The 27,243-nt window shown below is 47.8% G+C and overlaps 3 protein-coding genes and 7 long non-coding RNA genes across 10 annotated transcripts; all 10 read right to left on the reverse strand.

Moving 5' to 3' along the window:
* Positions 1-708: 708 nt before the first annotated feature.
* On the reverse strand, positions 709-5,020 carry LOC142886168 (uncharacterized). Its single transcript, XM_076023133.1, has 13 exons — positions 4,935-5,020; positions 4,674-4,826; positions 4,379-4,590; positions 4,164-4,267; positions 3,959-4,077; positions 3,685-3,852; positions 3,370-3,569; positions 3,158-3,270; positions 2,874-2,980; positions 2,420-2,596; positions 2,055-2,263; positions 1,858-1,952; positions 709-872 (listed from the first exon to the last, which is right to left on the reverse strand). Exons 2-13 carry the CDS (start codon positions 4,674-4,676, stop codon positions 709-711), a joined length of 1,671 nt encoding a protein of 556 aa, XP_075879248.1. The 5' UTR covers positions 4,677-4,826; positions 4,935-5,020.
* A 611-nt stretch (positions 5,021-5,631) lies between these two features.
* On the reverse strand, positions 5,632-8,689 carry LOC142886178 (uncharacterized). The gene is made up of 11 exons (XM_076023144.1): positions 8,604-8,689; positions 8,343-8,495; positions 8,048-8,259; positions 7,833-7,936; positions 7,628-7,746; positions 7,361-7,528; positions 7,046-7,245; positions 6,834-6,946; positions 6,550-6,656; positions 6,087-6,263; positions 5,632-5,930 (listed from the first exon to the last, which is right to left on the reverse strand). The coding sequence occupies exons 2-11, from the start codon at positions 8,343-8,345 to the stop codon at positions 5,718-5,720; spliced, it is 1,416 nt and encodes a 471-aa protein (XP_075879259.1). The 5' UTR covers positions 8,346-8,495; positions 8,604-8,689; the 3' UTR covers positions 5,632-5,717.
* A 236-nt stretch (positions 8,690-8,925) lies between these two features.
* Positions 8,926-12,300, reverse strand: LOC142886169 (uncharacterized). The gene is made up of 13 exons (XM_076023135.1): positions 12,215-12,300; positions 11,954-12,106; positions 11,659-11,870; positions 11,444-11,547; positions 11,239-11,357; positions 10,972-11,139; positions 10,657-10,856; positions 10,445-10,557; positions 10,161-10,267; positions 9,754-9,930; positions 9,389-9,597; positions 9,192-9,286; positions 8,926-8,945 (listed from the first exon to the last, which is right to left on the reverse strand). The coding sequence occupies exons 2-13, from the start codon at positions 11,954-11,956 to the stop codon at positions 8,926-8,928; spliced, it is 1,527 nt and encodes a 508-aa protein (XP_075879250.1). The 5' UTR covers positions 11,957-12,106; positions 12,215-12,300.
* Positions 12,301-14,146: 1,846 nt separating this feature from the next.
* Positions 14,147-14,753, reverse strand: LOC142886179 (uncharacterized). The gene is made up of 3 exons (XR_012926383.1): positions 14,621-14,753; positions 14,306-14,505; positions 14,147-14,206 (listed from the first exon to the last, which is right to left on the reverse strand). It is a non-coding gene; the product is annotated as an uncharacterized LOC142886179 (long non-coding RNA).
* A 17-nt stretch (positions 14,754-14,770) lies between these two features.
* LOC142886180 (uncharacterized) lies at positions 14,771-15,955 on the reverse strand. The gene is made up of 5 exons (XR_012926384.1): positions 15,864-15,955; positions 15,603-15,755; positions 15,308-15,519; positions 15,093-15,196; positions 14,771-15,006 (listed from the first exon to the last, which is right to left on the reverse strand). It is a non-coding gene; the product is annotated as an uncharacterized LOC142886180 (long non-coding RNA).
* Positions 15,956-16,458: 503 nt separating this feature from the next.
* Positions 16,459-17,813, reverse strand: LOC142886181 (uncharacterized). The gene is made up of 5 exons (XR_012926385.1): positions 17,734-17,813; positions 17,450-17,556; positions 17,015-17,191; positions 16,650-16,858; positions 16,459-16,547 (listed from the first exon to the last, which is right to left on the reverse strand). It is a non-coding gene; the product is annotated as an uncharacterized LOC142886181 (long non-coding RNA).
* A 2,292-nt stretch (positions 17,814-20,105) lies between these two features.
* Positions 20,106-21,186, reverse strand: LOC142886182 (uncharacterized). Its single transcript, XR_012926386.1, has 4 exons — positions 21,081-21,186; positions 20,662-20,838; positions 20,297-20,505; positions 20,106-20,194 (listed from the first exon to the last, which is right to left on the reverse strand). It is a non-coding gene; the product is annotated as an uncharacterized LOC142886182 (long non-coding RNA).
* A 971-nt stretch (positions 21,187-22,157) lies between these two features.
* Positions 22,158-23,226, reverse strand: LOC142886183 (uncharacterized). The gene is made up of 4 exons (XR_012926387.1): positions 23,135-23,226; positions 22,874-23,026; positions 22,364-22,790; positions 22,158-22,277 (listed from the first exon to the last, which is right to left on the reverse strand). It is a non-coding gene; the product is annotated as an uncharacterized LOC142886183 (long non-coding RNA).
* Positions 23,227-24,317: 1,091 nt separating this feature from the next.
* LOC142886184 (uncharacterized) lies at positions 24,318-25,104 on the reverse strand. The gene is made up of 3 exons (XR_012926388.1): positions 25,025-25,104; positions 24,741-24,847; positions 24,318-24,463 (listed from the first exon to the last, which is right to left on the reverse strand). It is a non-coding gene; the product is annotated as an uncharacterized LOC142886184 (long non-coding RNA).
* Positions 25,105-26,022: 918 nt separating this feature from the next.
* On the reverse strand, positions 26,023-26,886 carry LOC142886185 (uncharacterized). Its single transcript, XR_012926389.1, has 4 exons — positions 26,795-26,886; positions 26,534-26,686; positions 26,239-26,450; positions 26,023-26,127 (listed from the first exon to the last, which is right to left on the reverse strand). It is a non-coding gene; the product is annotated as an uncharacterized LOC142886185 (long non-coding RNA).
* Positions 26,887-27,243: the final 357 nt, after the last annotated feature.

Consider the following 27,243-nt stretch of genomic DNA (forward strand, 5'->3'; position numbering starts at 1 on the left):
TTTCCCCAGTGTCAGGTTACTCTACCGTTTCATTTGCTGACAGTTGTTCCAGAAATTGGTCCACATTTTGGAAAGCATCTTTCCCCTCAAGTACGTCAAAGATCTGGTCGATTTGTTCAGTGTCCAGATTGGGCCCTGAGCTCAGTGTCAACTGTGCCAGCTGAGTAGGCACCAGCAATGTCAACGCTTCAGCCTGAAAAAGGGAATGACGATGACATAAGTTAGCAAGGACACGTGAGAGACGGAGTAAGACGGGTCTCCTTAGGAAGAGACTACCGCAGTCAGAACGTACGCTGGAGAAGTTGGAATTGAGGGCCAGCAAATCCTCCAGTGTTGCAAATTTAGAGAAACTGCCAAGGTTTGCCTGAATCCACTCTGTACTGGACATGTTGCGAGAGACGCAGCCAGGCTCTGCAAAGAAGGGAAAGCTTTCAGTTAGCTGGGGCCACCACTGCTGTCCACTCTCTGTTAAAACCAGCCAGGACACCAGCCCTTACCTGATGAGTCATTTCTGGAAAGAAAGGCTCTCATGAAATGTGTAAAAACTGCCCGCTGTCTCTCTCTGTCCATCAATGCCATTTGGCTGTCGAGTGCCTGGACACTGGACATAAAGAGGAAGCCTTTCAATTTCAATTTCACAGCAACCGATAAAATATGTGGCTTTCACTCCAGCCACGGGAAGAAACATACAGTATCCCCTATGTCTGCTTACACAGTCTGGTACGTCTGGCAGCTGAAGTTCTTGGTGCTGAGGCAGAAGAGGAAGTTGGAGGATGAAGAGGCCAGAAACGGACGAATCTTGACATGGAACACCTTGCGGACAAAGGTGTCGTCCTGCACCTGAGCCTGAGTGAAATTGGCCAATGTCACTTCTGCCAAAGCCTCGAGAGCATTCGAAAGGGAATCGCTGCTGGTGTTGGGTGCCTAGAATTGGAAACACTCAATTTACCGTCCACAAAATGCACATACGCAAGTGTCCATTGTGTTTGAGCGTGACATGGATCTACCATTGTGGCGAATGATTGGAGCGCCTGCTCAAGTACTGGAGATGCCTTTTGGAAGAGAAGCTTCCAGACGGCCACTGGGGCTGGCTGTTGACTCTCCGCCGGGGAACAGTTGAGCAGTGTGACCAAGTTGTTTGGTGTAAAATTGGCCGCCGTCTTTGAAATGACAAGTACACGAGAAATACAGTTGAAGAAGGTCCATTGGGAGGTGGTTCCTAGTACGTTTTCTAAATCAGGTTCTCAGTGTTGACTGGGAAATCTTACCAAAGAACAGGCGACCGCAGTGATGGTAAAGTTGCACAGTGCCTCTGAGGAATGGTTATTTGCCAGAGTTGCCTGGAGCTGCTGTGCACTGCGAAAACAGCAGAGAAAAAAAATAAATACCATGACTTTGACACAGCCGATGGAGCAACTCATTAAAAACTGAGCATTTGATTTAAATGAGGTGGCACCAACCTGCTGACGCCAGAACAGATGAGGTCCTCTGTGGAAGTAAGAAATGTGTTATGTGACAGTTGTTGGACACCGGGCAAAGAATTTGTAAAAAAAAATACAATGAGAATGCCTCGCAAGCATTGGCCTTACCATCAACTGAGCTTTGCTGGCACTGCAGACAAACACATTAGGATAAGAGGTCTCAAAGGCCAAAAGAAAATGGACCAATCTTGGATCCCGCAAAGTTGACAAAACTACGTGCACAGATACAAATGAACTTACCTCAGAGGAGGGTGGAATTGAACAAGCTGCAGAAGAGAGAGTAGTAATAAATACCTGGCGTTAGGTCAACTGTTCATCGTGTTGCAGTTTTGGTCAATTGTGCAACACTTTGTTCGAGGAATGTTGCGCCACATACCTGAATACGCATTTTGGAGTGCCTCTATGCCTGCCCTCAGATTGTGTGAAAGGTGCAGCGGCAGTGATTGCAAACTTTGCTCCAGGCCGCCCAGTCTGAAAGTCAATGGGCAACCTTAGCGTGGACTCTGCACACTCAAATTTACATCAGGCAGCACAACAATCTGCGTATGTGGACTTGCTAGTAACATTTCTCACATTGCCGCGTAGGATTCACAGCTGATGTTGCGTGGAATGAAGTCCACGCTGACAGGACCGAAGCTTGGCAGCAGTGTGAACAAATACCATTTGAACCAGAGAGCAAATTCAGCTGACTGGAAGCGTTGAAAGTCCTGAGCAAGAGCTGCCAAGGTCACGTTCAACATTGCGTCTCGCACTCCCACGTTTTCCAGGAAGGTGATGTTCCTCTGGTGATGCAAAAGAATCCTGTTTTAATTTTGCGGCCACAAATCTCCCTTCTGACTTCATTTCAGAGAGAAAACATTCATGACGGCACATCCACGTGGACATCAAACACTGCCTTCTGTCATGAAAGTAGGACAGTCATCAAACCAAGTAGTCACCCGATCACTGATGTTTGCAAATTCCTGGAAAAATTCCTCAAGTTGGCCATCATCCTGGCGCTCTGTCAGGCCTGTTAAGACTTCCCTCGCTATGGTCTCGTTCACATAAGCAGGGCTGTTTGTATCCAAAAGCAACGCCGCTGTCTGAGATGGTGTCAGCTGATTCAGAACAGCCACCTGATGACACAAACAAAGACATGTCAGCTGCCCTCCTCTCTGGCACTGCGATTCTTTTCACCCTCGTCAATTGTCCAAGTATAGTCTCCAGCAGAGCCCCGTGACCCTGAGTTCAGGATTAAGCCGGTATTGAGGATGGATGGATGGATGGATGGATGGATGGATGGATGGATGGATGGATGGAGGATGGATGGATGGATGGATGGAAATTGTCCCAGTTTGGACTCTTGTGTACCAAGAACATACACATGGCCAGACAGTGACTTGGATGACTTACCCCAGAAATGTTAAAGCCTGTGAGGTCAGCGTACGATAGATTCTGGGAAAATGCAGCAAAGTTTTGTTGAAGCCATTCAGCGTCACTCTCATTTTCCAGTCTGCAACCTGTAGTCCGTAGAGGAAGAGTTTGACATTTGGTAGGAGCAAGGACCGTTTGCCACCGAAAGCCATGGTGCAAGTTGTTGTCAGTGTCACCTCAGCAAATCTTTGCGCAACTTGAGGTTCACAATGTGCAACTGGCACAAGTTAGAATGAGCTGGAAGAAAAGTACTTCAACACTACCTGGACGGTTGCCAGTGGATGCAGGATTGTTGAGATATTGCAGCATAACTGATGCAAGGTTTTGTCGTCTCTGTGGCGTCATCGCTGGACTGACTGTGGTCAACCCAGACACCCTGCAGCAGCAACAACAACAAGCACATTTTCTTAGCTTCTGATGACTGCTTTGTCCTTTGGTCGGGTAAAATGTGCCACGCTCATGATGTTTTACTCACACAATGCGGTAATTTGTGCAGTTTAGGTAAGAGGTTGTGCTTGAAAGCATCTTCGCGGTGAAACTGGAAAGCAGGGGAATCAGTCTTTGACGGAAACAGAGACGCCACAGATTCGGAGTGAAAACAGAGAAACTCCTTCTGATGACGGTAAAGGTCCTGTTCATCAGGCGGTCTCTCACGACAGGTGGGAAATCAGGGACCTGCCAAAGGTCAGCAAGATAGGAGTTTGCCTCACAGGTCCATGGAAACGCCTGTATGTTTCCCACGACACAAGATCTCGGCTGTCATTCTTTCCCCAGCGTCAGGTTACTCTACCGTTTCATTTGCTGACAGTTGTTCCAGAAATTGGTCCACATTTTGGAAAGCATCTTTCCCCTCAAGTACGTCAAAGATCTGGTCGATTTGTTCAGTGTCCAGATTGAGCCCTGAGCTCAGTGTCAACTGTGCCAGCTGAGTAGGCACCAGCAATGTCAACGCTTCAGCCTGAAAAAGGGAATGACGATGACATAAGTTAGCAGTTAGCAAGGACACGTGAGAGACGGAGTAAGACGGGTCTCCTTAGGAAGAGACTACCGCAGTCAGAACGTACGCTGGAGAAGTTGGAATTGAGGGCCAGCAAATCCTCCAGTGTTGCAAATTTAGAGAAACTGCCAAGGTTTGCCTGAATCCACTCTGTACTGGACATGTTGCGAGAGACGCAGCCAGGCTCTGCAAAGAAGGGAAAGCTTTCAGTTAGCTGGGGCCACCACTGCTGTCCACTCTCTGTTAAAACCAGCCAGGACACCAGCCCTTACCTGATGAGTCATTTCTGGAAAGAAAGGCTCTCATGAAATGTGTAAAAACTGCCCGCTGTCTCTCTCTGTCCATCAATGCCATTTGGCTGTCGAGTGCCTGGACACTGGACATAAAGAGGAAGCCTTTCAATTTCAATTTCACAGCAACCGATAAAATATGTGGCTTTCACTCCAGCCACGGGAAGAAACATACAGTATCCCCTATGTCTGCTTACACAGTCTGGTACGTCTGGCAGCTGAAGTTCTTGGTGCTGAGGCAGAAGAGGAAGTTGGAGGATGAAGAGGCCAGAAACGGACGAATCTTGACATGGAACACCTTGCGGACAAAGGTGTCGTCCTGCACCTGAGCCTGAGTGAAATTGGCCAATGTCACTTCTGCCAAAGCCTCGAGAGCATTCGAAAGGGAATCGCTGCTGGTGTTGGGTGCCTAGAATTGGAAACACTCAATTTACCGTCCACAAAATGCACATACGCAAGTGTCCATTGTGTTTGAGCGTGACATGGATCTACCATTGTGGCGAATGATTGGAGCGCCTGCTCAAGTACTGGAGATGCCTTTTGGAAGAGAAGCTTCCAGACGGCCACTGGGGCTGGCTGTTGACTCTCCGCCGGGGAACAGTTGAGCAGTGTGACCAAGTTGTTTGGTGTAAAATTGGCCGCCGTCTTTGAAATGACAAGTACACGAGAAATACAGTTGAAGAAGGTCCATTGGGAGGTGGTTCCTAGTACGTTTTCTAAATCAGGTTCTCAGTGTTGACTGGGAAATCTTACCAAAGAACAGGCGACCGCAGTGATGGTAAAGTTGCACAGTGCCTCTGAGGAATGGTTATTTGCCAGAGTTGCCTGGAGCTGCTGTGCACTGCGAAAACAGCAGAGAAAAAAAAATAAATACCATGACTTTGACACAGCCGATGGAGCAACTCATTAAAAACTGAGCATTTGATTTAAATGAGGTGGCACCAACCTGCTGACGCCAGAACAGATGAGGTCCTCTGTGGAAGTAAGAAATGTGTTATGTGACAGTTGTTGGACACCGGGCAAAGAATTTGTAAAAAAAAATACAATGAGAATGCCTCGCAAGCATTGGCCTTACCATCAACTGAGCTTTGCTGGCACTGCAGACAAACACATTAGGATAAGAGGTCTCAAAGGCCAAAAGAAAATGGACCAATCTTGGATCCCGCAAAGTTGACAAAAGTACGTGCACAGATACAAATGAACTTACCTCAGAGGAGGGTGGAATTGAACAAGCTGCAGAAGAGAGAGTAGTAATAAATACCTGGCGTTAGGTCAACTGTTCATCGTGTTGCAGTTTTGGTCAATTGTGCAACACTTTGTCCGAGGAATGTTGCGCCACATACCTGAATACGCATTTTGGAGTGCCTCTATGCCTGCCCTCAGATTGTGTGAAAGGTGCAGCGGCAGTGATTGCAAACTTTGCTCCAAGCCGCCCAGTCTGAAAGTCAATGGGCAACCTTAGCGTGGACTCTGCACACTCAAATTTACATCAGGCAGCACAACAATCTGCGTATGTGGACTTGCTAGTAACATTTCTCACATTGCCGCGTAGGATTCACAGCTGATGTTGCGTGGAATGAAGTCCACGCTGACAGGACCGAAGCTTGGCAGCAGTGTGAACAAATACCATTTGAACCAGAGAGCAAATTCAGCTGACTGGAAGCGTTGAAAGTCCTGAGCAAGAGCTGCCAAGGTCACGTTCAACATTGCGTCTCGCACTCCCACGTTTTCCAGGAAGGTGATGTTCCTCTGGTGATGCAAAAGAATCCTGTTTTAATTTTGCGGCCACAAATCTCCCTTCTGACTTCATTTCAGAGAGAAAACATTCATGACGGCACATCCACGTGGACATCAAACACTGCCTTCTGTCATGAAAGTAGGACAGTCATCAAACCAAGTAGTCACCCGATCACTGATGTTTGCAAATTCCTGGAAAAATTCCTCAAGTTGGCCATCATCCTGGCGCTCTGTCAGGCCTGTTAAGACTTCCCTCGCTATGGTCTCGTTCACATAAGCAGGGCTGTTTGTATCCAAAAGCAACGCCGCTGTCTGAGATGGTGTCAGCTGATTCAGAACAGCCACCTGATGACACAAACAAAGACATGTCAGTTGCCCTCCTCTCTGGCACTGCAATTCTTTTCACCCTCGTCAATTGTCCAAGTATAGTCTCCAGCAGAGCCCCGTGACCCTGAGTTCAGGATTAAGCCGGTATTGAGGATGGATGGATGGATGGATGGATGGATGGATGGATGGATGGATGGATGGATGGATGGATGGATGGATGGATGGATGGATGGAAATTGTCCCAGTTTGGACTCTTGTGTACCAAGAACATACACATGGCCAGACAGTGACTTGGATGACTTACCCCAGAAATGTTAAAGCCTGTGAGGTCAGCGTACGATAGATTCTGGGAAAATGCAGCAAAGTTTTGTTGAAGCCATTCAGCGTCACTCTCATTTTCCAGTCTGCAACCTGTAGTCCGTAGAGGAAGAGTTTGACATTTGGTAGGAGCAAGGACCGTTTGCCACCGAAAGCCATGGTGCAAGTTGTTGTCAGTGTCACCTCAGCAAATCTTTGCGCAACTTGAGGTTCACAATGTGCAACTGGCACAAGTTAGAATGAGCTGGAAGAAAAGTACTTCAACACTACCTGGACGGTTGCCAGTGGATGCAGGATTGTTGAGATATTGCAGCATAACTGATGCAAGGTTTTGTCGTCTCTGTGGCGTCATCGCTGGACTGACTGTGGTCAACCCAGACACCCTGCAGCAGCAACAACAACAAGCACATTTTCTTAGCTTCTGATGACTGCTTTGTCCTTTGGTCGGGTAAAATGTGCCACGCTCATGATGTTTTACTCACACAATGCGGTAATTTGTGCAGTTTAGGTAAGAGGTTGTGCTTGAAAGCATCTTCGCGGTGAAACTGGAAAGCAGGGGAATCAGTCTTTGACGGAAACAGAGACGCCACAGATTCGGAGTGAAAACAGAGAAACTCCTTCTGATGACGGTAAAGGTCCTGTTCATCAGGCGGTCTCTCACGACAGGTGGGAAATCAGGGACCTGCCAAAGGTCAGCAAGATAGGAGTTTGCCTCACAGGTCCATGGAAACGCCTGTATGTTTCCCACGACACAAGATCTCGGCTGTCATTCTTTCCCCAGTGTCAGGTTACTCTACCGTTTCATTTGCTGACAGTTGTTCCAGAAATTGGTCCACATTTTGGAAAGCATCTTTCCCCTCAAGTACGTCAAAGATCTGGTCGATTTGTTCAGTGTCCAGATTGGGCCCTGAGCTCAGTGTCAACTGTGCCAGCTGAGTAGGCACCAGCAATGTCAACGCTTCAGCCTGAAAAAGGGAATGACGATGACATAAGTTAGCAAGGACACGTGAGAGACGGAGTAAGACGGGTCTCCTTAGGAAGAGACTACCGCAGTCAGAACGTACGCTGGAGAAGTTGGAATTGAGGGCCAGCAAATCCTCCAGTGTTGCAAATTTAGAGAAACTGCCAAGGTTTGCCTGAATCCACTCTGTACTGGACATGTTGCGAGAGACGCAGCCAGGCTCTGCAAAGAAGGGAAAGCTTTCAGTTAGCTGGGGCCACCACTGCTGTCCACTCTCTGTTAAAACCAGCCAGGACACCAGCCCTTACCTGATGAGTCATTTCTGGAAAGAAAGGCTCTCATGAAATGTGTAAAAACTGCCCGCTGTCTCTCTCTGTCCATCAATGCCATTTGGCTGTCGAGTGCCTGGACACTGGACATAAAGAGGAAGCCTTTCAATTTCAATTTCACAGCAACCGATAAAATATGTGGCTTTCACTCCAGCCACGGGAAGAAACATACAGTATCCCCTATGTCTGCTTACACAGTCTGGTACGTCTGGCAGCTGAAGTTCTTGGTGCTGAGGCAGAAGAGGAAGTTGGAGGATGAAGAGGCCAGAAACGGACGAATCTTGACATGGAACACCTTGCGGACAAAGGTGTCGTCCTGCACCTGAGCCTGAGTGAAATTGGCCAATGTCACTTCTGCCAAAGCCTCGAGAGCATTCGAAAGGGAATCGCTGCTGGTGTTGGGTGCCTAGAATTGGAAACACTCAATTTACCGTCCACAAAATGCACATACGCAAGTGTCCATTGTGTTTGAGCGTGACATGGATCTACCATTGTGGCGAATGATTGGAGCGCCTGCTCAAGTACTGGAGATGCCTTTTGGAAGAGAAGCTTCCAGACGGCCACTGGGGCTGGCTGTTGACTCTCCGCCGGGGAACAGTTGAGCAGTGTGACCAAGTTGTTTGGTGTAAAATTGGCCGCCGTCTTTGAAATGACAAGTACACGAGAAATACAGTTGAAGAAGGTCCATTGGGAGGTGGTTCCTAGTACGTTTTCTAAATCAGGTTCTCAGTGTTGACTGGGAAATCTTACCAAAGAACAGGCGACCGCAGTGATGGTAAAGTTGCACAGTGCCTCTGAGGAATGGTTATTTGCCAGAGTTGCCTGGAGCTGCTGTGCACTGCGAAAACAGCAGAGAAAAAAAATAAATACCATGACTTTGACACAGCCGATGGAGCAACTCATTAAAAACTGAGCATTTGATTTAAATGAGGTGGCACCAACCTGCTGACGCCAGAACAGATGAGGTCCTCTGTGGAAGTAAGAAATGTGTTATGTGACAGTTGTTGGACACCGGGCAAAGAATTTTTTAAAAAAATACAATGAGAATGCCTCGCAAGCATTGGCCTTACCATCAACTGAGCTTTGCTGGCACTGCAGACAAACACATTAGGATAAGAGGTCTCAAAGGCCAAAAGAAAATGGACCAATCTTGGATCCCGCAAAGTTGACAAAACTACGTGCACAGATACAAATGAACTTACCTCAGAGGAGGGTGGAATTGAACAAGCTGCAGAAGAGAGAGTAGTAATAAATACCTGGCGTTAGGTCAACTGTTCATCGTGTTGCAGTTTTGGTCAATTGTGCAACACTTTGTTCGAGGAATGTTGCGCCACATACCTGAATACGCATTTTGGAGTGCCTCTATGCCTGCCCTCAGATTGTGTGAAAGGTGCAGCGGCAGTGATTGCAAACTTTGCTCCAGGCCGCCCAGTCTGAAAGTCAATGGGCAACCTTAGCGTGGACTCTGCACACTCAAATTTACATCAGGCAGCACAACAATCTGCGTATGTGGACTTGCTAGTAACATTTCTCACATTGCCGCGTAGGATTCACAGCTGATGTTGCGTGGAATGAAGTCCACGCTGACAGGACCGAAGCTTGGCAGCAGTGTGAACAAATACCATTTGAACCAGAGAGCAAATTCAGCTGACTGGAAGCGTTGAAAGTCCTGAGCAAGAGCTGCCAAGGTCACGTTCAACATTGCGTCTCGCACTCCCACGTTTTCCAGGAAGGTGATGTTCCTCTGGTGATGCAAAAGAATCCTGTTTTAATTTTGCGGCCACAAATCTCCCTTCTGACTTCATTTCAGAGAGAAAACATTCATGACGGCACATCCACGTGGACATCAAACACTGCCTTCTGTCATGAAAGTAGGACAGTCATCAAACCAAGTAGTCACCCGATCACTGATGTTTGCAAATTCCTGGAAAAATTCCTCAAGTTGGCCATCATCCTGGCGCTCTGTCAGGCCTGTTAAGACTTCCCTCGCTATGGTCTCGTTCACATAAGCAGGGCTGTTTGTATCCAAAAGCAACGCCGCTGTCTGAGATGGTGTCAGCTGATTCAGAACAGCCACCTGATGACACAAACAAAGACATGTCAGCTGCCCTCCTCTCTGGCACTGCGATTCTTTTCACCCTCGTCAATTGTCCAAGTATAGGCTCCAGCAGAGCCCCGTGACCCTGAGTTCAGGATTAAGCCGGTATTGAGGATGGATGGATGGATGGATGGATGGAAATTGTCCCAGTTTGGACTCTTGTGTACCAAGAACATACACATGGCCAGACAGTGACTTGGATGACTTACCCCAGAAATGTTAAAGCCTGTGAGGTCAGCGTACGATAGATTCTGGGAAAATGCAGCAAAGTTTTGTTGAAGCCATTCAGCGTCACTCTCATTTTCCAGTCTGCAACCTGTAGTCCGTAGAGGAAGAGTTTGACATTTGGTAGGAGCAAGGACCGTTTGCCACCGAAAGCCATGGTGCAAGTTGTTGTCAGTGTCACCTCAGCAAATCTTTGCGCAACTTGAGGTTCACAATGTGCAACTGGCACAAGTTAGAATGAGCTGGAAGAAAAGTACTTCAACACTACCTGGACGGTTGCCAGTGGATGCAGGATTGTTGAGATATTGCAGCATAACTGATGCAAGGTTTTGTCGTCTCTGTGGCGTCATCGCTGGACTGACTGTGGTCAACCCAGACACCCTGCAGCAGCAACAACAACAAGCACATTTTCTTAGCTTCTGATGACTGCTTTGTCCTTTGGTCGGGTAAAATGTGCCACGCTCATGATGTTTTACTCACACAATGCGGTAATTTGTGCAGTTTAGGTAAGAGGTTGTGCTTGAAAGCATCTTCGCGGTGAAACTGGAAAGCAGGGGAATCAGTCTTTGACGGAAACAGAGACGCCACAGATTCGGAGTGAAGCCAGAGAAACTCCTTCTGATGACGGTAAAGGTCCTGTTCATCAGGCGGTCTCTCACGACAGGTGGGAAATCAGGGACCTGCCAAAGGTCAGCAAGATAGGAGTTTGCCTCACAGGTCCATGGAAACGCCTGTATGTTTCCCACGACACAAGATCTCGGCTGTCATTCTTTCCCCAGTGTCAGGTTACTCTACCGTTTCATTTGCTGACAGTTGTTCCAGAAATTGGTCCACATTTTGGAAAGCATCTTTCCCCTCAAGTACGTCAAAGATCTGGTCGATTTGTTCAGTGTCCAGATTGGGCCCTGAGCTCAGTGTCAACTGTGCCAGCTGAGTAGGCACCAGCAATGTCAACGCTTCAGCCTGAAAAAGGGAATGACGATGACATAAGTTAGCAAGGACACGTGAGAGACGGAGTAAGACGGGTCTCCTTAGGAAGAGACTACTGCAGTCAGAACGTACGCTGGAGAAGTTGGAATTGAGGGCCAGCAAATCCTCCAGTGTTGCAAATTTAGAGAAACTGCCAAGGTTTGCCTGAATCCACTCTGTACTGGACATGTTGCGAGAGACGCAGCCAGGCTCTGCAAAGAAGGGAAAGCTTTCAGTTAGCTGGGGCCACCACTGCTGTCCACTCTCTGTTAAAACCAGCCAGGACACCAGCCCTTACCTGATGAGTCATTTCTGGAAAGAAAGGCTCTCATGAAATGTGTAAAAACTGCCCGCTGTCTCTCTCTGTCCATCAATGCCATTTGGCTGTCGAGTGCCTGGACACTGGACATAAAGAGGAAGCCTTTCAATTTCAATTTCACAGCAACCGATAAAATATGTGGCTTTCACTCCAGCCACGGGAAGAAACATACAGTATCCCCTATGTCTGCTTACACAGTCTGGTACGTCTGGCAGCTGAAGTTCTTGGTGCTGAGGCAGAAGAGGAAGTTGGAGGATGAAGAGGCCAGAAACGGACGAATCTTGACATGGAACACCTTGCGGACAAAGGTGTCGTCCTGCACCTGAGCCTGAGTGAAATTGGCCAATGTCACTTCTGCCAAAGCCTCGAGAGCATTCGAAAGGGAATCGCTGCTGGTGTTGGGTGCCTAGAATTGGAAACACTCAATTTACCGTCCACAAAATGCACACACGCAAGTGTCCATTGTGTTTGAGCGTGACATGGATCTACCATTGTGGCGAATGATTGGAGCGCCTGCTCAAGTACTGGAGATGCCTTTTGGAAGAGAAGCTTCCAGACGGCCACTGGGGCTGGCTGTTGACTCTCCGCCGGGGAACAGTTGAGCAGTGTGACCAAGTTGTTTGGTGTAAAATTGGCCGCCGTCTTTGAAATGACAAGTACACGAGAAATACAGTTGAAGAAGGTCCATTGGGAGGTGGTTCCTAGTACGTTTTCTAAATCAGGTTCTCAGTGTTGACTGGGAAATCTTACCAAAGAACAGGCGACCGCAGTGATGGTAAAGTTGCACAGTGCCTCTGAGGAATGGTTATTTGCCAGAGTTGCCTGGAGCTGCTGTGCACTGCGAAAACAGCAGAGAAAAAAAAATAAATACCATGACTTTGACACAGCCGATGGAGCAACTCATTAAAAACTGAGCATTTGATTTAAATGAGGTGGCACCAACCTGCTGACGCCAGAACAGATGAGGTCCTCTGTGGAAGTAAGAAATGTGTTATGTGACAGTTGTTGGACACCGGGCAAAGAATTTGTAAAAAAAAATACAATGAGAATGCCTCGCAAGCATTGGCCTTACCATCAACTGAGCTTTGCTGGCACTGCAGACAAACACATTAGGATAAGAGGTCTCAAAGGCCAAAAGAAAATGGACCAATCTTGGATCCCGCAAAGTTGACAAAAGTACGTGCACAGATACAAATGAACTTACCTCAGAGGAGGGTGGAATTGAACAAGCTGCAGAAGAGAGAGTAGTAATAAATACCTGGCGTTAGGTCAACTGTTCATCATGTTGCAGTTTTGGTCAATTGTGCAACACTTTGTCCGAGGAATGTTGCGCCACATACCTGAATACGCATTTTGGAGTGCCTCTATGCCTGCCCTCAGATTGTGTGAAAGGTGCAGCGGCAGTGATTGCAAACTTTGCTCCAGGCCGCCCAGTCTGAAAGTCAATGGGCAACCTTAGCGTGGACTCTGCACACTCAAATTTACATCAGGCAGCACAACAATCTGCGTATGTGGACTTGCTAGTAACATTTCTCACATTGCCGCGTAGGATTCACAGCTGATGTTGCGTGGAATGAAGTCCACGCTGACAGGACCGAAGCTTGGCAGCAGTGTGAACAAATACCATTTGAACCAGAGAGCAAATTCAGCTGACTGGAAGCGTTGAAAGTCCTGAGCAAGAGCTGCCAAGGTCACGTTCAACATTGCGTCTCGCACTCCCACGTTTTCCAGGAAGGTGATGTTCCTCTGGTGATGCAAAAGAATCCTGTTTTAATTTTGCGGCCACAAATCTCCCTTCTGACTTCATTTCAGAGAGAAAACATTCATGACGGCACATCCACGTGGACATCAAACACTGCCTTCTGTCATGAAAGTAGGACAGTCATCAAACCAAGTAGTCACCCGATCACTGATGTTTGCAAATTCCTGGAAAAATTCCTCAAGCTGGCCATCATCCTGGCGCTCTGTCAGGCCTGTTAAGACTTCCCTCGCTATGGTCTCGTTCACATAAGCAGGGCTGTTTGTATCCAAAAGCAACGCCGCTGTCTGAGATGGTGTCAGCTGATTCAGAACAGCCACCTGATGACACAAACAAAGACATGTCAGCTGCCCTCCTCTCTGGCACTGCAATTCTTTTCACCCTCGTCAATTGTCCAAGTATAGGCTCCAGCAGAGCCCCGTGACCCTGAGTTCAGGATTAAGCCGGTATTGAGGATGGATGGATGGATGGATGGATGGATGGATGGATGGATGGATGGATGGATGGATGGATGGAAATTGTCCCAGTTTGGACTCTTGTGTACCAAGAACATACACATGGCCAGACAGTGACTTGGATGACTTACCCCAGAAATGTTAAAGCCTGTGAGGTCAGCGTACGATAGATTCTGGGAAAATGCAGCAAAGTTTTGTTGAAGCCATTCAGCGTCACTCTCATTTTCCAGTCTGCAACCTGTAGTCCGTAGAGGAAGAGTTTGACATTTGGTAGGAGCAAGGACCGTTTGCCACCGAAAGCCATGGTGCAAGTTGTTGTCAGTGTCACCTCAGCAAATCTTTGCGCAACTTGAGGTTCACAATGTGCAACTGGCACAAGTTAGAATGAGCTGGAAGAAAAGTACTTCAACACTACCTGGACGGTTGCCAGTGGATGCAGGATTGTTGAGATATTGCAGCATAACAGATGCAAGGTTTTGTCGTCTCTGTGGCGTCATCGCTGGACTGACTGTGGTCAACCCAGACACCCTGCAGCAGCAACAACAACAAGCACATTTTCTTAGCTTCTGATGACTGCTTTGTCCTTTGGTCGGGTAAAATGTGCCACGCTCATGATGTTTTACTCACACAATGCGGTAATTTGTGCAGTTTAGGTAAGAGGTTGTGCTTGAAAGCATCTTCGCGGTGAAACTGGAAAGCAGGGGAATCAGTCTTTGACGGAAACAGAGACGCCACAGATTCGGAGTGAAAACAGAGAAACTCCTTCTGATGACGGTAAAGGTCCTGTTCATCAGGCGGTCTCTCACGACAGGTGGGAAATCAGGGACCTGCCAAAGGTCAGCAAGATAGGAGTTTGCCACACAGGTCCATGGAAACGCCTGTATGTTTCCCACGACACAAGATCTCGGCTGTCATTCTTTCCCCAGTGTCAGGTTACTCTACCGTTTCATTTGCTGACAGTTGTTCCAGAAATTGGTCCACATTTTGGAAAGCATCTTTCCCCTCAAGTACGTCAAAGATCTGGTCGATTTGTTCAGTGTCCAGATTGAGCCCTGAGCTCACTGTCAACTGTGCCAGCTGAGTAGGCACCAGCAATGTCAACGCTTCAGCCTGAAAAAGGGAATGACGATGACATAAGTAAGCAAGGACACGTGAGAGACGGAGTAAGACGGGTCTCCTTAGGAAGAGACTACCGCAGTCAGAACGTACGCTGGAGAAGTTGGAATTGAGGGCCAGCAAATCCTCCAGTGTTGCAAATTTAGAGAAACTGCCAAGGTTTGCCTGAATCCACTCTGTACTGGACATGTTGCGAGAGACGCAGCCAGGCTCTGCAAAGAAGGGAAAGCTTTCAGTTAGCTGGGGCCACCACTGCTGTCCACTCTCTGTTAAAACCAGCCAGGACACCAGCCCTTACCTGATGAGTCATTTCTGGAAAGAAAGGCTCTCATGAAATGTGTAAAAACTGCCCGCTGTCTCTCTCTGTCCATCAATGCCATTTGGCTGTCGAGTGCCTGGACACTGGACATAAAGAGGAAGCCTTTCAATTTCAATTTCACAGCAACCGATAAAATATGTGGCTTTCACTCCAGCCACGGGAAGAAACATACAGTATCCCCTATGTCTGCTTACACAGTCTGGTACGTCTGGCAGCTGAAGTTCTTGGTGCTGAGGCAGAAGAGGAAGTTGGAGGATGAAGAGGCCAGAAACGGACGAATCTTGACATGGAACACCTTGCGGACAAAGGTGTCGTCCTGCACCTGAGCCTGAGTGAAATTGGCCAATGTCACTTCTGCCAAAGCCTCGAGAGCATTCGAAAGGGAATCGCTGCTGGTGTTGGGTGCCTAGAATTGGAAACACTCAATTTACCGTCCACAAAATGCACACATGCAAGTGTCCATTGTGTTTGAGCGTGACATGGATCTACCATTGTGGCGAATGATTGGAGCGCCTGCTCAAGTACTGGAGATGCCTTTTGGAAGAGAAGCTTCCAGACGGCCACTGGGGCTGGCTGTTGACTCTCCGCCGGGGAACAGTTGAGCAGTGTGACCAAGTTGTTTGGTGTAAAATTGGCCGCCGTCTTTGAAATGACAAGTACACGACAAATACAGTTGAAGAAGGTCCATTGGGAGGTGGTTCCTAGTACGTTTTCTAAATCAGGTTCTCAGTGTTGACTGGGAAATCTTACCAAAGAACAGGCGACCGCAGTGATGGTAAAGTTGCACAGTGCCTCTGAGGAATGGTTATTTGCCAGAGTTGCCTGGAGCTGCTGTGCACTGCGAAAACAGCAGAGAAAAAAAAATAAATACCATGACTTTGACACAGCCGATGGAGCAACTCATTAAAAACTGAGCATTTGATGAAAATGAGGTGGCACCAACCTGCTGACGCCAGAACAGATGAGGTCCTCTGTGGAAGTAAGAAATGTGTTATGTGACAGTTGTTGGACACCGGGCAAAGAATTTGTAAAAAAAATACAATGAGAATGCCTCGCAAGCATTGGCCTTACCATCAACTGAGCTTTGCTGGCACTGCAGACAAACACATTAGGATAAGAGGTCTCAAAGGCCAAAAGAAAATGGACCAATCTTGGATCCCGCAAAGTTGACAAAACTACGTGCACAGATACAAATGAACTTACCTCAGAGGAGGGTGGAATTGAACAAGCTGCAGAAGAGAGAGTAGTAATAAATACCTGGCGTTAGGTCAACTGTTCATCATGTTGCAGTTTTGGTCAATTGTGCAACACTTTGTCCGAGGAATGTTGCGCCACATACCTGAATACGCATTTTGGAGTGCCTCTATGCCTGCCCTCAGATTGTGTGAAAGGTGCAGCGGCAGTGATTGCAAACTTTGCTCCAGGCCGCCCAGTCTGAAAGTCAATGGGCAACCTTAGCGTGGACTCTGCACACTCAAATTTACATCAGGCAGCACAACAATCTGCGTATGTGGACTTGCTAGTAACATTTCTCACATTGCCGCGTAGGATTCACAGCTGATGTTGCGTGGAATGAAGTCCACGCTGACAGGACCGAAGCTTGGCAGCAGTGTGAACAAATACCATTTGAACCAGAGAGCAAATTCAGCTGACTGGAAGCGTTGAAAGTCCTGAGCAAGAGCTGCCAAGGTCACGTTCAACATTGCGTCTCGCACTCCCACGTTTTCCAGGAAGGTGATGTTCCTCTGGTGATGCAAAAGAATCCTGTTTTAATTTTGCGGCCACAAATCTCCCTTCTGACTTCATTTCAGAGAGAAAACATTCATGACGGCACATCCACGTGGACATCAAACACTGCCTTCTGTCATGAAAGTAGGACAGTCATCAAACCAAGTAGTCACCCGATCACTGATGTTTGCAAATTCCTGGAAAAATTCCTCAAGTTGGCCATCATCCTGGCGCTCTGTCAGGCCTGTTAAGACTTCCCTCGCTATGGTCTCGTTCACATAAGCAGGGCTGTTTGTATCCAAAAGCAACGCCGCTGTCTGAGATGGTGTCAGCTGATTCAGAACAGCCACCTGATGACACAAACAAAGACATGTCAGCTGCCCTCCTCTCTGGCACTGCGATTCTTTTCACCCTCGTCAATTGTCCAAGTATAGTCTCCAGCAGAGCCCCGTGACCCTGAGTTCAGGATTAAGCCGGTATTGAGGATGGATGGATGGATGGATGGATGGATGGATGGATGGATGGATGGATGGATGGAAATTGTCCCAGTTTGGACTCTTGTGTACCAAGAACATACACATGGCCAGACAGTGACTTGGATGACTTACCCCAGAAATGTTAAAGCCTGTGAGGTCAGCGTACGATAGATTCTGGGAAAATGCAGCAAAGTTTTGTTGAAGCCATTCAGCGTCACTCTCATTTTCCAGTCTGCAACCTGTAGTCCGTAGAGGAAGAGTTTGACATTTGGTAGGAGCAAGGACCGTTTGCCACCGAAAGCCATGGTGCAAGTTGTTGTCAGTGTCACCTCAGCAAATCTTTGCGCAACTTGAGGTTCACAATGTGCAACTGGCACAAGTTAGAATGAGCTGGAAGAAAAGTACTTCAACACTACCTGGACGGTTGCCAGTGGATGCAGGATTGTTGAGATATTGCAGCATAACTGATGCAAGGTTTTGTCGTCTCTGTGGCGTCATCGCTGGACTGACTGTGGTCATCCCAGACACCCTGCAGCAGCAACAACAACAACCACATTTTCTTAGCTTCTGATGACTGCTTTGTCCTTTGGTCGGGTAAAATGTGCCACGCTCATGATGTTTTACTCACACAATGCGGTAATTTGTGCAGTTTAGGTAAGAGGTTGTGCTTGAAAGCATCTTCGCGGTGAAACTGGAAAGCAGGGGAATCAGTCTTTGACGGAAACAGAGACGCCACAGATTCGGAGTGAAAACAGAGAAACTCCTTCTGATGATGGTAAAGGTCCTGTTCATCAGGCGGTCACTCACGACAGGTGGGAAATCAGGGACCTGCCAAAGGTCAGCAAGATAGGAGTTTGCCTCACAGGTCCATGGAAACGCCTGTATGTTTCCCACGACACAAGATCTCGGCTGTCATTCTTTCCCCAGTGTCAGGTTACTCTACCGTTTCATTTGCTGACAGTTGTTCCAGAAATTGGTCCACATTTTGGAAAGCATCTTTCCCTTCAAGTACGTCAAAGATCTGGTCGATTTGTACAGTGTCCAGATTGAGCCCTGAGCTCACTGTCAACTGTGCCAGCTGAGTAGGCACCAGCAATGTCAACGCTTCAGCCTGAAAAAGGGAATGACGATGACATAAGTTAGCAGTTAGCAAGGACACGTGAGAGACGGAGTAAGACGGGTCTCCTTAGGAAGAGACTACCGCAGTCAGAACGTACGCTGGAGAAGTTGGAATTGAGGGCCAGCAAATCCTCCAGTGTTGCAAATTTAGAGAAACTGCCAAGGTTTGCCTGAATCCACTCTGTACTGGACATGTTGCGAGAGACGCAGCCAGGCTCTGCAAAGAAGGGAAAGCTTTCAGTTAGCTGGGGCCACCACTGCTGTCCACTCTCTGTTAAAACCAGCCAGGACACCAGCCCTTACCTGATGAGTCATTTCTGGAAAGAAAGGCTCTCATGAAATGTGTAAAAACTGCCCGCTGTCTCTCTCTGTCCATCAATGCCATTTGGCTGTCGAGTGCCTGGACACTGGACATAAAGAGGAAGCCTTTCAATTTCAATTTCACAGCAACCGATAAAATATGTGGCTTTCACTCCAGCCACGGGAAGAAACATACAGTATCCCCTATGTCTGCTTACACAGTCTGGTACGTCTGGCAGCTGAAGTTCTTGGTGCTGAGGCAGAAGAGGAAGTTGGAGGATGAAGAGGCCAGAAACGGACGAATCTTGACATGGAACACCTTGCGGACAAAGGTGTCGTCCTGCACCTGAGCCTGAGTGAAATTGGCCAATGTCACTTCTGCCAAAGCCTCGAGAGCATTCGAAAGGGAATCGCTGCTGGTGTTGGGTGCCTAGAATTGGAAACACTCAATTTACCGTCCACAAAATGCACACACGCAAGTGTCCATTGTGTTTGAGCGTGACATGGATCTACCATTGTGGCGAATGATTGGAGCGCCTGCTCAAGTACTGGAGATGCCTTTTGGAAGAGAAGCTTCCAGACGGCCACTGGGGCTGGCTGTTGACTCTCCGCCGGGGAACAGTTGAGCAGTGTGACCAAGTTGTTTGGTGTAAAATTGGCCGCCGTCTTTGAAATGACAAGTACACGAGAAATACAGTTGAAGAAGGTCCATTGGGAGGTGGTTCCTAGTACGTTTTCTAAATCAGGTTCTCAGTGTTGACTGGGAAATCTTACCAAAGAACAGGCGACCGCAGTGATGGTAAAGTTGCACAGTGCCTCTGAGGAATGGTTATTTGCCAGAGTTGCCTGGAGCTGCTGTGCACTGCGAAAACAGCAGAGAAAAAAAAATAAATACCATGACTTTGACACAGCCGATGGAGCAACTAATTAAAAACTGAGCATTTGATGAAAATGAGGTGGCACCAACCTGCTGACGCCAGAACAGATGAGGTCCTCTGTGGAAGTAAAAAATGTGTTATGTGACAGTTGTTGGACACCGGGCAAAGAATTTGTAAAAAAGATACAATGAGAATGCCTCGCAAGCATTGGCCTTACCATCAACTGAGCTTTGCTGGCACTGCAGACAAACACATTAGGATAAGAGGTCTCAAAGGCCAAAAGAAAATGGACCAATCTTGGATCCCGCAAAGTTGACGAAACTACGTGCACAGATACAAATGAACTTACCTCAGAGGAGGGTGGAATTGAACAAGCTGCAGAAGAGAGAGTAGTAATAAATACCTGGCGTTAGGTCAACTGTTCATCATGTTGCAGTTTTGGTCAATTGTGCAACACTTTGTCCAAGGAATGTTGCGCCACATACCTGAATACGCATTTTGGAGTGCCTCTATGCCTGCCCTCAGATTGTGTGAAAGGTGCAGCGGCAGTGATTGCAAACTTTGCTCCAGGCCGCCCAGTCTGAAAGTCAATGGGCAACCTTAGCGTGGACTCTGCACACTCAAATTTACATCAGGCAGCACAACAATCTGCGTATGTGGACTTGCTAGTAACATTTCTCACATTGCCGCGTAGGATTCACAGCTGATGTTGCGTGGAATGAAGTCCACGCTGACAGGACCGAAGCTTGGCAGCAGTGTGAACAAATACCATTTGAACCAGAGAGCAAATTCAGCTGACTGGAAGCGTTGAAAGTCCTGAGCAAGAGCTGCCAAGGTCACGTTCAACATTGCGTCTCGCACTCCCACGTTTTCCAGGAAGGTGATGTTCCTCTGGTGATGCAAAAGAATCCTGTTTTAATTTTGCGGCCACAAATCTCCCTTCTGACTTCATTTCAGAGAGAAAACATTCATGCCGGCACATCCACGTGGACATCAAACACTGCCTTCTGTCATGAAAGTAGGACAGTCATCAAACCAAGTAGTCACCCGATCACTGATGTTTGCAAATTCCTGGAAAAATTCCTCAAGTTGGCCATCATCCTGGCGCTCTGTCAGGCCTGTTAAGACTTCCCTCGCTATGGTCTCGTTCACATAAGCAGGGCTGTTTGTATCCAAAAGCAACGCCGCTGTCTGAGATGGTGTCAGCTGATTCAGAACAGCCACCTGATGACACAAACAAAGACATGTCAGCTGCCCTCCTCTCTGGCACTGCGATTCTTTTCACCCTCGTCAATTGTCCAAGTATAGGCTCCAGCAGAGCCCCGTGACCCTGAGTTCAGGATTAAGCCGGTATTGAGGATGGATGGATGGATGGATGGATGGATGGATGGATGGAAATTGTCCCAGTTTGGACTCTTGTGTACCAAGAACATACACATGGCCAGACAGTGACTTGGATGACTTACCCCAGAAATGTTAAAGCCTGTGAGGTCAGCGTACGATAGATTCTGGGAAAATGCAGCAAAGTTTTGTTGAAGCCATTCAGCGTCACTCTCATTTTCCAGTCTGCAACCTGTAGTCCGTAGAGGAAGAGTTTGACATTTGGTAGGAGCAAGGACCGTTTGCCACCGAAAGCCATAGAGCAAGTTGTTGTCAGTGTCACCTCAGCAAATCTTTGCGCAACTTGAGGTTCACAATGTGCAACTGGCACAAGTTAGAATGAGCTGGAAGAAAAGTACTTCAACACTACCTGGACGGTTGCCAGTGGATGCAGGATTGTTGAGATATTGCAGCATAACAGATGCAAGGTTTTGTCGTCTCTGTGGCGTCATCGCTGGACTGACTGTGGTCAACCCAGACACCCTGCAGCAGCAACAACAACAAGCACATTTTCTTAGCTTCTGATGACTGCTTTGTCCTTTGGTCGGGTAAAATGTGCCACGCTCATGATGTTTTACTCACACAATGCGGTAATTTGTGCAGTTTAGGTAAGAGGTTGTGCTTGAAAGCATCTTCGCGGTGAAACTGGAAAGCAGGGGAATCAGTCTTTGACGGAAACAGAGACGCCACAGATTCGGAGTGAAAACAGAGAAACTCCTTCTGATGACGGTAAAGGTCCTGTTCATCAGGCGGTCTCTCACGACAGGTGGGAAATCAGGGACCTGCCAAAGGTCAGCAAGATAGGAGTTTGCCTCACAGGTCCATGGAAACGCCTGTATGTTTCCCACGACACAAGATCTCGGCTGTCATTCTTTCCCCAGTGTCAGGTTACTCTACCGTTTCATTTGCTGACAGTTGTTCCAGAAATTGGTCCACATTTTGGAAAGCATCTTTCCCCTCAAGTACGTAAAAGATCTGGTCGATTTGTTCAGTGTCCAGATTGAGCCCTGAGCTCAGTGTCAACTGTGCCAGCTGAGTAGGCACCAGCAATGTCAACGCTTCAGCCTGAAAAAGGGAATGACGATGACATAAGTTAGCAAGGACACGTGAGAGACGGAGTAAGACGGGTCTCCTTAGGAAGAGACTACCGCAGTCAGAACGTACGCTGGAGAAGTTGGAATTGAGGGCCAGCAAATCCTCCAGTGTTGCAAATTTAGAGAAACTGCCAAGGTTTGCCTGAATCCACTCTGTACTGGACATGTTGCGAGAGACGCAGCCAGGCTCTGCAAAGAAGGGAAAGCTTTCAGTTAGCTGGGGCCACCACTGCTGTCCACTCTCTGTTAAAACCAGCCAGGACACCAGCCCTTACCTGATGAGTCATTTCTGGAAAGAAAGGCTCTCATGAAATGTGTAAAAACTGCCCGCTGTCTCTCTCTGTCCATCAATGCCATTTGGCTGTCGAGTGCCTGGACACTGGACATAAAGAGGAAGCCTTTCAATTTCAATTTCACAGCAACCGATAAAATATGTGGCTTTCACTCCAGCCACGGGAAGAAACATACAGTATCCCCTATGTCTGCTTACACAGTCTGGTACGTCTGGCAGCTGAAGTTCTTGGTGCTGAGGCAGAACAGGAAGTTGGAGGATGAAGAGGCCAGAAACGGACGAATCTTGACATGGAACACCTTGCGGACAAAGGTGTCGTCCTGCACCTGAGCCTGAGTGAAATTGGCCAATGTCACTTCTGCCAAAGCCTCGAGAGCATTCGAAAGGGAATCGCTGCTGGTGTTGGGTGCCTAGAATTGGAAACACTCAATTTACCGTCCACAAAATGCACACACGCAAGTGTCCATTGTGTTTGAGCGTGACATGGATCTACCATTGTGGCGAATGATTGGAGCGCCTGCTCAAGTACTGGAGATGCCTTTTGGAAGAGAAGCTTCCAGACGGCCACTGGGGCTGGCTGTTGACTCTCCGCCGGGGAACAGTTGAGCAGTGTGACCAAGTTGTTTGGTGTAAAATTGGCCGCCGTCTTTGAAATGACAAGTACACGACAAATACAGTTGAAGAAGGTCCATTGGGAGGTGGTTCCTAGTACGTTTTCTAAATCAGGTTCTCAGTGTTGACTGGGAAATCTTACCAAAGAACAGGCGACCGCAGTGATGGTAAAGTTGCACAGTGCCTCTGAGGAATGGTTATTTGCCAGAGTTGCCTGGAGCTGCTGTGCACTGCGAAAACAGCAGAGAAAAAAAAATAAATACCATGACTTTGACACAGCCGATGGAGCAACTCATTAAAAACTGAGCATTTGATGAAAATGAGGTGGCACCAACCTGCTGACGCCAGAACAGATGAGGTCCTCTGTGGAAGTAAGAAATGTGTTATGTGACAGTTGTTGGACACCGGGCAAAGAATTTGTAAAAAAAAATACAATGAGAATGCCTCGCAAGCATTGGCCTTACCATCAACTGAGCTTTGCTGGCACTGCAGACAAACACATTAGGATAAGAGGTCTCAAAGTCCAAAAGAAAATGGACCAATCTTGGATCCCGCAAAGTTGACAAAACTACGTGCACAGATACAAATGAACTTACCTCAGAGGAGGGTGGAATTGAACAAGCTGCAGAAGAGAGAGTAGTAATAAATACCTGGCGTTAGGTCAACTGTTCATCATGTTGCAGTTTTGGTCAATTGTGCAACACTTTGTCCGAGGAATGTTGCGCCACATACCTGAATACGCATTTTGGAGTGCCTCTATGCCTGCCCTCAGATTGTGTGAAAGGTGCAGCGGCAGTGATTGCAAACTTTGCTCCAGGCCGCCCAGTCTGAAAGTCAATGGGCAACCTTAGCGTGGACTCTGCACACTCAAATTTACATCAGGCAGCACAACAATCTGCGTATGTGGACTTGCTAGTAACATTTCTCACATTGCCGCGTAGGATTCACAGCTGATGTTGCGTGGAATGAAGTCCACGCTGACAGGACCGAAGCTTGGCAGCAGTGTGAACAAATACCATTTGAACCAGAGAGCAAATTCAGCTGACTGGAAGCGTTGAAAGTCCTGAGCAAGAGCTGCCAAGGTCACGTTCAACATTGCGTCTCGCACTCCCACGTTTTCCAGGAAGGTGATGTTCCTCTGGTGATGCAAAAGAATCCTGTTTTAATTTTGCGGCCACAAATCTCCCTTCTGACTTCATTTCAGAGAGAAAACATTCATGCCGGCACATCCACGTGGACATCAAACACTGCCTTCTGTCATGAAAGTAGGACAGTCATCAAACCAAGTAGTCACCCGATCACTGATGTTTGCAAATTCCTGGAAAAATTCCTCAAGCTGGCCATCATCCTGGCGCTCTGTCAGGCCTGTTAAGACTTCCCTCGCTATGGTCTCGTTCACATAAGCAGGGCTGTTTGTATCCAAAAGCAACGCCGCTGTCTGAGATGGTGTCAGCTGATTCAGAACAGCCACCTGATGACACAAACAAAGACATGTCAGCTGCCCTCCTCTCTGGCACTGCGATTCTTTTCACCCTCGTCAATTGTCCAAGTATAGGCTCCAGCAGAGCCCCGTGACCCTGAGTTCAGGATTAAGCCGGTATTGAGGCTGGATGGATGGATGGATGGATGGAGGATGGATGGGTGGATGGATGGATGGATGGATGGATGGATGGATGGAAATTGTCCCAGTTTGGACTCTTGTGTACCAAGAACATACACATGGCCAGACAGTGACTTGGATGACTTACCCCAGAAATGTTAAAGCCTGTGAGGTCAGCGTACGATAGATTCTGGGAAAATGCAGCAAAGTTTTGTTGAAGCCATTCAGCGTCACTCTCATTTTCCAGTCTGCAACCTGTAGTCCGTAGAGGAAGAGTTTGACATTTGGTAGGAGCAAGGACCGTTTGCCACCGAAAGCCATGGTGCAAGTTGTTGTCAGTGTCACCTCAGCAAATCTTTGCGCAACTTGAGGTTCACAATGTGCAACTGGCACAAGTTAGAATGAGCTGGAAGAAAAGTACTTCAACACTACCTGGACGGTTGCCAGTGGATGCAGGATTGTTGAGATATTGCAGCATAACTGATGCAAGGTTTTGTCGTCTCTGTGGCGTCATCGCTGGACTGACTGTGGTCATCCCAGACACCCTGCAGCAGCAACAACAACAACCACATTTTCTTAGCTTCTGATGACTGCTTTGTCCTTTGGTCGGGTAAAATGTGCCACGCTCATGATGTTTTACTCACACAATGCGGTAATTTGTGCAGTTTAGGTAAGAGGTTGTGCTTGAAAGCATCTTCGCGGTGAAACTGGAAAGCAGGGGAATCAGTCTTTGACGGAAACAGAGACGCCACAGATTCGGAGTGAAGCCAGAGAAACTCCTTCTGATGACGGTAAAGGTCCTGTTCATCAGGCGGTCTCTCACGACAGGTGGGAAATCAGGGACCTGCCAAAGGTCAGCAAGATAGGAGTTTGCCTCACAGGTCCATGGAAACGCCTGTATGTTTCCCACGACACAAGATCTCGGCTGTCATTCTTTCCCCAGCGTCAGGTTACTCTACCGTTTCATTTGCTGACAGTTGTTCCAGAAATTGGTCCACATTTTGGAAAGCATCTTTCCCCTCAAGTACGTAAAAGATCTGGTCGATTTGTTCAGTGTCCAGATTGAGCCCTGAGCTCAGTGTCAACTGTGCCAGCTGAGTAGGCACCAGCAATGTCAACGCTTCAGCCTGAAAAAGGGAATGACGATGACATAAGTTAGCAAGGACACGAGAGAGACGGAGTAAGACGGGTCTCCTTAGGAAGAGACTACCGCAGTCAGAACGTACGCTGGAGAAGTTGGAATTGAGGGCCAGCAAATCCTCCAGTGTTGCAAATTTAGAGAAATTGCCAAGGTTTGCCTGAATCCACTCTGTACTGGACATGTTGCGAGAGACGCAGCCAGGCTCTGCAAAGAAGGGAAAGCTTTCAGTTAGCTGGGGCCACCACTGCTGTCCACTCTCTGTTAAAACCAGCCAGGACACCAGCCCTTACCTGATGAGTCATTTCTGGAAAGAAAGGCTCTCATGAAATGTGTAAAAACTGCCCGCTGTCTCTCTCTGTCCATCAATGCCATTTGGCTGTCGAGTGCCTGGACACTGGACATAAAGAGGAAGCCTTTCAATTTCAATTTCACAGCAACCGATAAAATATGTGGCTTTCACTCCAGCCACGGGAAGAAACATACAGTATCCCCTATGTCTGCTTACACAGTCTGGTACGTCTGGCAGCTGAAGTTCTTGGTGCTGAGGCAGAAGAGGAAGTTGGAGGATGAAGAGGCCAGAAACGGACGAATCTTGACATGGAACACCTTGCGGACAAAGGTGTCGTCCTGCACCTGAGCCTGAGTGAAATTGGCCAATGTCACTTCTGCCAAAGCCTCGAGAGCATTCGAAAGGGAATCGCTGCTGGTGTTGGGTGCCTAGAATTGGAAACACTCAATTTACCGTCCACAAAATGCACACACGCAAGTGTCCATTGTGTTTGAGCGTGACATGGATCTACCATTGTGGCGAATGATTGGAGCGCCTGCTCAAGTACTGGAGATGCCTTTTGGAAGAGAAGCTTCCAGACGGCCACTGGGGCTGGCTGTTGACTCTCCGCCGGGGAACAGTTGAGCAGTGTGACCAAGTTGTTTGGTGTAAAATTGGCCGCCGTCTTTGAAATGACAAGTACACGACAAATACAGTTGAAGAAGGTCCATTGGGAGGTGGTTCCTAGTACGTTTTCTAAATCAGGTTCTCAGTGTTGACTGGGAAATCTTACCAAAGAACAGGCGACCGCAGTGATGGTAAAGTTGCACAGTGCCTCTGAGGAATGGTTATTTGCCAGAGTTGCCTGGAGCTGCTGTGCACTGCGAAAACAGCAGAGAAAAAAAAATAAATACCATGACTTTGACACAGCCGATGGAGCAACTCATTAAAAACTGAGCATTTGATGAAAATGAGGTGGCACCAACCTGCTGACGCCAGAACAGATGAGGTCCTCTGTGGAAGTAAGAAATGTGTTATGTGACAGTTGTTGGACACCGGGCAAAGAATTTGTTAAAAAAATACAATGAGAATGCCTCGCAAGCATTGGCCTTACCATCAACTGAGCTTTGCTGGCACTGCAGACAAACACATTAGGATAAGAGGTCTCAATGGCCAAAAGAAAATGGACCAATCTTGGATCCCGCAAAGTTGACAAAAGTACGTGCACAGATACAAATGAAC

The sequence above is a fragment of the Nelusetta ayraudi genome, unplaced genomic scaffold (genome assembly GCF_046127955.1).
Source record: "Nelusetta ayraudi isolate G7.1 ecotype Tasmania unplaced genomic scaffold, CSIRO-AGI_Nayr_v1 ptg000015l, whole genome shotgun sequence".
Lineage (NCBI taxonomy): Eukaryota > Metazoa > Chordata > Actinopteri > Tetraodontiformes > Monacanthidae > Nelusetta > Nelusetta ayraudi.